Source organism: Lolium rigidum, chromosome 3 (assembly GCF_022539505.1).
Source record: "Lolium rigidum isolate FL_2022 chromosome 3, APGP_CSIRO_Lrig_0.1, whole genome shotgun sequence".
NCBI classification, from domain to species: Eukaryota; Viridiplantae; Streptophyta; class Magnoliopsida; order Poales; family Poaceae; genus Lolium; species Lolium rigidum.
In genome coordinates, this window is record NC_061510.1 from 208,632,276 (window position 1) to 208,643,625 (window position 11,350).

The 11,350-nt window shown below is 40.6% G+C and overlaps 1 protein-coding gene across 1 annotated transcript; it reads left to right on the forward strand.

Moving 5' to 3' along the window:
• Positions 1–7,184: 7,184 nt before the first annotated feature.
• On the forward strand, positions 7,185–11,115 carry LOC124702931. The gene is made up of 5 exons (XM_047235109.1): positions 7,185–7,253; positions 7,501–8,438; positions 8,525–8,725; positions 9,208–9,403; positions 10,754–11,115. Exons 2-5 carry the CDS (start codon positions 7,521–7,523, stop codon positions 10,936–10,938), a joined length of 1,500 nt encoding a protein of 499 aa, XP_047091065.1. The 5' UTR covers positions 7,185–7,253; positions 7,501–7,520; the 3' UTR covers positions 10,939–11,115.
• The last annotated feature ends 235 nt before the right edge of the window (positions 11,116–11,350 follow it).

Consider the following 11,350-nt stretch of genomic DNA (forward strand, 5'->3'; position numbering starts at 1 on the left):
TTCTTTGCACTTTTATTAACCGCACTAGATATAACAGAGTACTCCTTCATTTTAGCAGGGAAAGGAGTTTTCTCAATATAAGCTTCAGGAAGTATATGATCAACAGTTTCAATTATAGCACATTTATTTATAGATGAATCAACTTTATCTTTATAAGGTTCATGATACTTATCAAAATTCTTCCTAGGCAATTCAAAGTGAGATGCAAACGCTTTATAAAAATTTGCAACGACTTGAGAATCAAGACCATAAGTAGCACTCATATTACGAAATTTATCGAGTATCCATAAAAACTTCAATGCATTTATAATCATAGTTTATACCGACTCTCTATCTTTGTCGTTCTCCCATCCTTCGAGTATTCTCCTGGATCCGATCAAGAAGGTCCCTTTTAAACTCTTCTTTGTTGCGTGTAAATGATCCAGAACAAGAAGTATCTAGCAAAGTCTTATCTTGAAAAGACAATCTTGCATAGAAATTATCAATAATAATATTACCAGGAAGCTCATGAATGGGGCATTTGAGCATTAAAGACTTCAATCTCCCCCAAGCTTGGGCAATACTTATGAGGCTAGAAATTATATATGCGGTTCCGATCTTTGTGAATTTCACTTGGAGGATAGAATTTGGAATAAAATAAAGGCACAATGTCCTCCCAATTAAGAGAATCCCTATTCTTCAGCAATTTATACCAGTGCGCTGCCTTACCAGACAGCGATATAGAGAATAGTTTCTTCCTAACTTCATCCATAGCAATACCTGCACATTTGAATAACCCGCATAATTCATGTAAAAACAGTAAATGATCACCAGGATGGACAGTTCCATCCCCTTCATAGCGGTTATCCACAACACGTTCAATAATTTTCATAGGTATTTTGTATGGAACCTCGTTCTCACCTGGCGCCTCATCCACTACCCTTGTAGTAGTAGTAGATTTCCCAAAGAGGAATTCAAGAGAAGACCTCTCCATAATGATTTATAGCAGCAGACAAAAATAAAAACAGCACGTACAGTAAAAGTTTCCCTTACCAATTCCACTTACCAATAGCGCTTCACTCCCCGACAACGGCGCCAGAAAATAGTCTTGATGACCCACAAGTATAGGGGGTGTATCGTAGTATCTTCGATAAATAAGAGTGTCGAACCCAACGAGGAGCGGAAGGTGTTGACAAGCGGTTTCGATGAAGGATTCACCGTAAATGCTCACGGACAAGTATTCGGGGGTTTTGATGTAGCAGTATGAATAAAGTACAAGTAAATAAAGTGCGAGAGAAATAATTGCAGCGAGTGGCCCAATCCTTTTTAGCACAAAGGACAAGCCGGTTTGTTTACTTATAATGACCAAACGTTCTTGAGGACACACGGGAATTTAGTCTAGTGCTTTCGCTTCATATAGCTGATTAATCTTCATTGTTTTGATAAGTGTTGTGTGGGTGAACCTATGCTAATGTACCGCCCTTCCTAGGACTAATATATACGTACTTGTGATTATACCCCTTGCAAGCATCCGCAACTACAAGAAATTAATTAAGATAAATCTAACCACAGCCTTAAACTCTGAGATCCTGCTATCCCTCCTGCACCGATATACCAACGGGGGTTTAGGTTTCTGTCACTCCGGCAACCCCGCAATTGGCAAACGAATACAAGATGCATTCCCCTAGGCCCATAAATGGTGAAGTGTCATGTAGTCGACGTTCACACGACACCACTAGAAGAATAACACCACAACTTAAATATCACAACATTGAATACTAACCAACATAATTCACTACTAACATTTAGACTTCACCCATGTCCTCAAGAACTAAACGAACTACTCACGAGACATCATATGGAACATGATCAGAGGTGATATGATGATGAATAACAATCTAAACATAAACCTTGGTTCAATAGTTTCACTCAATAGCATCAATAACAAGTAGAAATCAACACCGGGAGAGTTTCCCCTATCAAACAATCAAGATCAAACCCAAATTGTTACAGCGGTGACGAGGTGCAGCGGTGGAGATGGCGGTGATGATGATGATGATGATGATGGTGATGATGATGGAGATGATGTCCAGCTCGATGACGATGACGATGGCGTCGATTTCCCCCTCCGGGAGGGAATTTCCCCGACAGATTTCAGCCTGCCGGAGAGCTCTTTTCTCTCTGGTGTTCTCCGCCCCGCAGAGGCGGTTGTGACTCTTTGCGACTATCCTCTGGGGCTTAGGTTTTCGGGACGAAGACGTACGCGAAGAAAAGGAGGCGAGAGGGGGCTGTGGGCCCCCTCCTCACGAGGCGGCGCGGCCGGGCCTTGGGCCGCGCCGGCCTATGAGGTGGGCCCACCTCGGGTCCCCTCGGCTCCCCTTCCGGCTCCCTTCGTCTTCTCGGAAAAATAGGATTTTTCATATAATTTCCGTCAACTGTTGATCTTCCGAAATATTGCATTCCGACGGTGCTTTTTCCAGCAGTAATCCTGGCTCCGGTGCGCGATCCTCAAATAATCATGAAACATGCAAAATAGATGAAATAAGATAAGTATCATCTCCAAATATGAAATATATCAATGAATAACAGCAAATTATGATATAAAATAGTGATGCAAAATGGACGTATCACACATTTGCAATGAGATAAACTTGAAACAAAGTGGTTTGGGATGGTGAAGGTTAACCTAATTTTCTTTGGAAGTATTAGCTTAACTTCTATGTTGTTGAGGACTGTCTCCCATGATATCATTTGTTCTAATGTGGCTACTCTATACACATAACTATTGGAATATAGCTCCTATACTTCCAAGTGTTCGTATCATAAGACCATGGTCATGATGTGCTTGGCACACTTCCCATGGTTTTGGAACACAAATCTTGCACTATTGATGAATAACTGGCTTCTTATTGTTTTCCTCCTAAAGGTTTATAATGTTTTAATCCATCACATAATGATTCTCAAGTGAATCATATATGATTAATAGCTCTACCGTGTAAGTAGACATATATTATTCCTATCACTCTTCCTTATTTCCCATGATTGACTCATCATGGTCTATACTACCTCATATCACTTGTTTGTATCACTTACTATCAGTTGTTTCACAAGTTTAGATAAATTTTTACTTACCCTATTACTTGTCTTGGTATACACCTTCTAGTAGGTTATCTTCCTAATATACTTATATTTATCACATGATATCGTTCATATTACAGGTCTGAATAACTCTTACTTAACCATGACATGTGTTGGTACACATCTTCCAATAGGATATCTTTCTTATGGTTGTATCCTCTCTTTGGACTACCATGTATTGTATACCAACTGTGATCTACTCATCTATTGTTTTAAGGACTTAATGGTATACTACATATTTGGGATTAGCTGACTAACTTTACTTTATCTTGGTAAGCCAGGTAAGAAATGTTGACTCAAGTGTGTCAGGATTATTCTCAAGTGAATATCCATCTCAAGTCATAAGAAGTATTTGGTTTATCTAAAACAACTTCCTATAGACACTACCAATCCTATAGGTCTCCTTTAAAGGGTTTTAATCCTAGGGTCAAAGCATTTGCTCTAATACCAACTATGGTGACCCGGCATACCACTGCATGGTGTAGTATGCAAGTCTGATATAACACCAATGAAACACAGTTCCACTAGTATTATATCGCTCAGAGTGGTACAACAGAAACATATGCGGGTCCAAGGCATGTCTATAGAATTACAACATTGACTCTATTACATAAGATCATCACATAAGATCATCACAGCCTCCTACTTTACAATGAGGTAAAACTGCAAATAACTCCAGAAGAACGACTCGTAGTCTAGTCTTATCACGAACTCTATTTGTAGAGTATTTAACTAGCTATAGAGGCTAAAAATAGATTCTAGCTAAGTAGGAGCTAGATTTAGGAAGCTAGTTCCCTTCTATGACTAAACTAGGTTTTCTTCTTGTTGGATGTGATAACTGACTCCTCTGACAGGGTCCTATCTCTTGAAGTTGTTGTTGACTCCTCGGCCTTCGCGTTGCACTGTAGATCCTCCTTCGATGCCTCCATATCTAAGCAGGGGATTTAAGAGTGGTATGCCGGGTCACCACAATATCTATAAGGCTATGGTTCTTACATGCATGTTAATATAAAGGTATTTCATTTGATATATCTTTCAGTTTAAAGTTGGTTGTTGGTTAGCTATACTTTAAACATAAATTTTACTAATCTGTTGCAATATATGACCTTTTGTATTTTGGAGTGGAATTTGTGTAGACGGTCAAAGGAGGTTGGATCGCAGGCTATCGAGTTTCATTTACCACAAGATCAAAGTAAAAAATGATACTCGAGTTATTGTTTGTTTTTTTGGAAGAAATTGCTTGGACATATAAATTTTCTGGATTGTATTTTTCTAAAGTAGCAGATGCTTTCCTTGATTTTTAACGTAGAGACCAATTGAATGCTTCCGTAGTGCAATTTCTGTGGCTTTCTCAATTGATGTTAATTATGCAATCAATAAGATATAAGACATCAGACGTGCATATGTTACACAGATCAAAATTTTATTATGCCCTGCGATAGAAATCCATCTACTTCCAGAAACTATATGTTGTTTGAATTTAAATATTTAAAGCAATAAGAAATGAAAATATTGTTCATTCATTCAGAGAGTCTATTGATGAAGCAAGCACTAATGAAAACGAGCAGAGGGTTGGGACCTTGAAATTCCACCGGTTAAAGATGAAAAGTGGGGAAGATAACTCTTGGCCAGTAGGGAGGATGGCGTAACAGCGAGGACCGGCTTGATATAAGCCCTAGCGACCCTGGTTTGCAATGAGCGGCGGAGGAAGGGGAGAGACACACCGATGATGGAGGTGCATCTCCATGTACATGGGAGATCTCCCTGGCAGGGGTGGATTTGGTGCATATGGGCTACACTTAAATTGTGTACAACAATGTGTAGAACATAATGAAAGTGGAGAGGTTTGAGGAATAAGGGCATTTTAGTTAGTTTTATTTTCTCATTTGTACTTATACACCATTATAATTTTTGTAAATAAAATTACTGCTCCATCATCTCTTGCGGCTAGCAATCTGTGAGAAACCATTTCATTGATCTGCAAACTGAGAAGGAAGAAGATATGACAAATGTTCGAAAGTGTGACGAAGTGGATTGTCTTGGCGGCGGGGCGGCGTGTAGCTTGGGGACGGCCGGCTGGTCGCTGGTGTGTGGCCGACAGCGCCTTCCCGGCCTAGATCTGGGCCCGTCGGGCCCCATCTAGGTTTGGGCGGGCTGCCCCAAGCGTGTTGGCGACGCCCCTGGAGGAAGAGGAGGTGCTTCGGCGGGGATGGGTGGTGACGGCGCTGTCAGCCGGCCTGCTACAGCGCGGCGAAGGAGACTTTGCTGGCTAGTTTGGGCCCGACCGAGCCACTAGGGGCCTGGTGTGTCTCTGCTGCCACGTCCGGTCTGCTACCGCGAAGGCGGTGGAGGTAGTCCCCTCCCGCATGGCTGCGGTGCTGCTACCCCTAACCCTGATGTCCCCTTTTCTTTCCTCTAGGCCTCGCAACGGCGTCCACAGTGAGACGGTGAGGATGCATCCAAGACCGTGGTGGCGCGTGCTGGGTGGAGCACTTCGGGTGGTGTTGGTGAGGGTCGGGAGAAATCCTTGTTGGTTCATCCGGCACCGTCGCGGTGACGCCTGCGGGCGTCATCTTTCCTTCCTGGAGGGCATCGGGTGTACCCCCTCCTTACCCTCCTCCGCATACCGGGGGAAGCCCTAGGACTATTCCATGCAGCAGCGACGTCGTTTTCCTTGTTGAAGGTGTTGCTTGGTATGCGGCGATTCGGTGTGCTAGGAGCGTGGTGGGACTTCTCCGGAGGACGTAGCGGTGGCGGGTCATCCTCGCTTTTTCGTTGATCTATCGGTGTCGGCATTTGTTTCTCTTACCTTTCTTTGTCTTTTCTTTTGGGCTTAGTTGTGCTATTACCCTAGCGTTCTCGATGTATCAGTGGTTGCTATATTAATATAACGGGACGAAAGCCTATTTCAAGAAGGAGGAGTGCCAGGGAGAATGATAATGGCTTTGTCTTCTCACGTAGAGGTGGTAGTTCATAATATACTCCCTCCGTTGTGATATACTACCTTCATCTCAGTTTAACAGCCGCGCACGTAGTTTAAAAATTTGCTTTGACATTATTTTTATTAATGAAATAAGAAATACATGTCACAAAAATTATATCATTGAAAAGATTTTTTGCATACGAATTTAATGATATAGAATTTGTAGATATAACATTTATATTTCGTTGACAAAATCAATGGTTAAAGTTGATTTTAAACTGCGTACATGCCTGTTAAATCGAGACAATTGTTCAGGGATAAGAAGCCGGAAAAAGAATCGATGTTCGTCGCAATATGAATAAAATTACATGTCTTCAAACATTTTAAAAAAATTAAAAATTATTTAACAGGTATATATATATATATATATAATTTTATCTCATAACACATGGACATTTAACTAGTAAGAAAAAAAGAAAAACAAGCAACCAGTATCCGTGGAGAACCGGCACAAGGAACTACCTAAAACAAACCCGCACAAGGAACTACGCCGTCTCCTCCCTTCGCTTTCGTCTTTCTCTCCCCCTCCGGCGACGCCGCTCCGCTCTGCTTTTGGTTCCCGTCTGCTCCGCCTTCCGATTCTCCTCCACTCCCGCATAATCGGTGCGCCCTCTAATCTCTATCCATGTGTAGTAGCGGCATCAGGGGTTTTCTTTTCTAGGGTTCGTCGAGTCGTGCTATATATGGTCCGGGGTATCGTCGTGCCGGAACGTTCTGGGAGTTACGCGATTGGTAAATAGGCCTACGTAATATGATTAGCTGGTATGATTTGAGTTTCTTGCTCACGCCTTATGTAGTGCCAAAGCCTAGTTGTGCTCAAGCTTATTTTGCCCCTGTTGACAACAGCCGTCTCTATTGGCCTAATTGCAGTAGCTGACTGAAATTTTATTCGATGCCTCCTGGTGACCTGGTACAAGGTTTTCCGCGACACGTCGTTCTGTATGATGAATTCATTGATTTAACTAGTTGTTGCTCTTCTTGTTGTTCAACCTTACTAGTTATGGTAGATTAGGTGTATCCAGCACACCTCTTGTTGTTTCTGTATCTGGTAAATTAGGTGGTATTGATAGAGTTTATTGCTCAGGTCCTGTGTTGAACTGAAAGCCCAGAAAGGATAGATGAGAGCGGCTGGTACAACCTTCACCCACCTCTGGTAACTGCATTAGAACCTCTCATGTATCCCATTGCATATCAGCGTGCACAATGCGGCTTTCAGGGGTTATGATTTCTCTTCCTAGGGGTTACAGTCTCTTAAGAGTCTTGTTGATTTGGAAATAACTATCTGTTTACTCTTCCTGGATTTAGCAATAGGACTTTCTTTATTCTTCATCAGATCACTGCCATTGTCTATGCAGATATTTGTACAGCTGATAACATATTTTCGGTTTTAATTCCTTCAGGAACTTATATTTAGTCACCGATGAACATGACATCCTCTAGTAAGGTTTCCACCTACCACTCATTGCCTGCACCAGGATTTGAAAGCGGTCTTACGGATGAGATCCATTCCAAGGTTATGGGCACCATAGGGAATGTGATCAACTCGTTCGATACAAAGTCTCTGCCTAAGCAACTAGAAGGTGCGTTGGGAACAGCTGGAAATGCCATTAACTCCTTTGAGTCAAAATTGGCCGGGAAAAAGCAGTTTGATTTCGATGGAGGAAATGATTTTCTTGATGGGTATGATGAATGTCCTGACGACTATTGGGGCTCTGAACCGCCCAGGGCACAAAAGCCAGTGAACATTAGAAACCTGCTGGGTGGTATTGTCGCTATCATTGGTCGCAGTTGCAAAAATGATGAAATTCAACAATCAAAGGGCTCTAAAACTAGCGTCTCATTCTTGGGGTCAAGTAGTGATGGGTGTACATTCTTGCATTCCTCAGTCTACGCACCAAGTGCTCCCCCGTTGCTTGATGCAGAAGCCTTGGATTACAATATTTATAGGGTTGTTTTAGAGGCAGAGCCACCAGAATGGCTACCCGATAGTTATGCTGGCTCGTGCATGCAGTGTGCTGCTTCTTTCACTGCTATTACTCGTGGAAGGCATCATTGTCGATTCTGTGGAGGGATATTTTGCAAGGCATGTTCAAAAGGGAGATGTCTTTTGCCAGCAAAGTTTCGTGAGAGAAATCCACAAAGGGTTTGTGATGCATGTTATGATAGGCTTGATCCGTTGCAGAACTTGTTGATTATTTCTGTCAGCAATGCGTCACAAACTGCAAAGCATGATGTTATGGATTGGACTTCTGCAAGAGGGTGGTTAAACTTGCCGATTGGATTAACAATGGAGCACGAGATATACAAGGCAGCAATTTCCCTTAGGAGCTATAATCAGGTGTCTAAATTCTGTTTCCATTTTCTTTGACATGTTTAGATATTTGATGGCAATATTTATCTAATAAACAGCATTTCTTAATGCAGGTTGCAAAGATAAACCCAGAAAAATCTATTCCGCATGCAGTCCTTAGTGGAGCAAGTGGACTTGCTATATTGACAGTTATAAAAGCTGGTGCATTTCTTACATACAAGCTTGGAACTGGCCTAGTAGTTGCTCGAAGATCAGATGGATCTTGGTCTCCACCGTCTGCTATAGTTTCAACTGGATTAGGATGGGGAGCACAGGTAATAACTAGGTTGTGAGATACTCCTCTATCTTCCATGTTGTCAACATCTAATTCATCAGTTGATGAACTTCACTAATCACTATCTTTTATTGTTAGTATGATTCCCCTTATGTGGGAATAATTGCATCCACAAACTTCATTGCATGTTATGCATGGAATGGTGTATGATAAAAAGGATTTTTTTTTCCTGCATTGGCTATCAGAAAACACACATGTTACATGTAGTTCAATGACACATACATTATTTGTTTTCCATTACTGTGATCTGCTAAGTGAAACTCTGATTTTGGGGTAAACAGTACTTGCAAGTTACTACTTTTGTGTAGAACATGGTCTTGGGAGTTAAACTGAGTAAAAAACATGCTTGATGTTGACTGCTATCTATAATTGATAATTTATGATATCGGCCATTGTTCATGTACGTCCCTAGTAGTCTGCTACGATCTCTTGTATCTTACATTGTTTATCTTAAACATGCAGGTTGGTGGTGAGCTGATGGATTTCATCATAGTGCTTCATGGTCAAGAAGCCGTGAATACCTTCAGCAGCCGAATGCATTTTTCACTCGGGGCAGGTTTAAGTGTTGCTGCAGGACCGGTTGGCAGAGTATTAGAAGCTGACATGAGAGCTGGTAACAAAGGCTCAGGAGTTTGCTATACATATAGTTGCAGCAAAGGTAATGGTTATGTTCAATTCATTTTTTCAGGCAACTCTTGTCATGTGAAATCCAGCTCTGTCCGAGGGTATGGATGCAGTAGTTACGCAGTGGACTGCTATGAAAAGAAAATAAACATGCAATGAAGTAAGAAAAAAGTTAAAAGAGAACTCTGTAAATATTATTATAGTTTTTATATATGAGCTTACTATTTACTTAAGTTGTGGCCATTCTCATGTCTGATTCTAAGTTTGACTTGAGTATTCAGATCTCTGCATCCTGGGGACTTTTATACGCATTTGAATTGCTTTGTTAATTTTAGAGTTAGCAGAGTTAATTAATTGAGTATGATTCATGAAGTTCTAAATAGTTATCCGTTAGGAACTTCTGTATGGGATCAATCATCCTACTGACAAGGCTTATCATAGGTTTCTTGGCAGCATTTTATCTGATAATTCTGTTCTCTTATCTATACTATTTATCTAATATTAAAGGTAGAAGTTTAGTGGATCAAGAGCTGTTATTACCTTCATTCTTTCTAACGTCACAGCTAAACATTGAAGTTTGGCCCTTGTCCTGAAATCTTCCCTTTTATTTAGTTCCATCAATTAACAAAATCAATCCACATAACTGTATTTTTCTCTTGCAGTAGGCAACTTCTATTTGAATGTTCAATGCTATATTATCTATTCAATTAATTACTCCCTCTCCATATCACAAATAGACGCCGTTTTAACATGCATTCAGTCAAACTTTTACTCTGAATATCATTTTAATTATTCAGATTGGAAATTTGAAAATCATATGCATAGATTTGTCTCGAAAGGTATTTCTAGAATCTTATTAGTTCCTTGATTTTTATACATATATTGCAATATGAATACAGTGGTCAAAATTACATTTTGAATATTGTGTTAATGTCCAAAACGCTATGTGTGAAATGGAGGGAGTACAACTACAAATTTACTGTACTGCAAAAGTTTTGAAATTTGTTGAGTGGTGGTTTACCTACATTCCGCTATGGGAAAGATTCCTTAATATTATTCTCAAAATGCATTCAGAGCACCATAAGGACCCTGACACGAGATAATTAAAAAATTGATTTTCATAAATCCTGAGTTTCCACTTGGTATTCTGTTATGTTTCTGTCATTTTTGCAATACACACAATCTAAAAATTTGGAGTCCAGTAATAAATATTTTTTTGGGAAACAAATATAGAATACCAAGTTATCCTGACACCTAGCGTAAGTTTAGGATGAAACTATTTAGAACTATGAAGTTCTGAACTGCAATCTTTGATGCTAGTCCATCTCAGTCATGCATGACCTGTGGTACAACTAATTTTTGGTGGTTTTGGATGACCTGACAGGTGCATTTATCGGGGTTTCGCTGGAAGGGAACTTTGTTGCCACCAGGATGGACGCCAATCTACGGTTCTACGGTGACCCATATCTGACAACTAGTGATATACTTATGGGGAACCTGGAGCAACCAAATGCTGCTAAATTTCTGTACAAAGCGTTGGATGACCTATACTCGGGTCTGGATTTTTAGCACGATGCAGACCTCAGATTGTAAATATTTATTTTCATTTCGACTAGCTATTTGTGTTGCTTGGTTCTGAAAATGCTAGATAAACAAATGCAGCATGTTGTTCCAGTAGGATGGAAGTGTAAAGTAACATGTAAGTCCACGTTATTATGAAATATGGACATGCTGGACTTCCCTGTCCGTGAATCCATTGTTGACAACATTATAAGATCAGAAACTGAAAAGGAACGACCAGGTAGTGAGCTTATCAAACGGACAGTGGAAATAATTTCAGCATGTATTCCTCATATTGTAGATTAGTTTATCATCTGTTTGGCACCAGAGGAAAGAATCTAAGGTGCTCCTGGAATATCAGGGAAAACAAGGAAGCAAAATCCTATTGTAGGTGAGCAACGGAAAAACAACTTCGTCATGA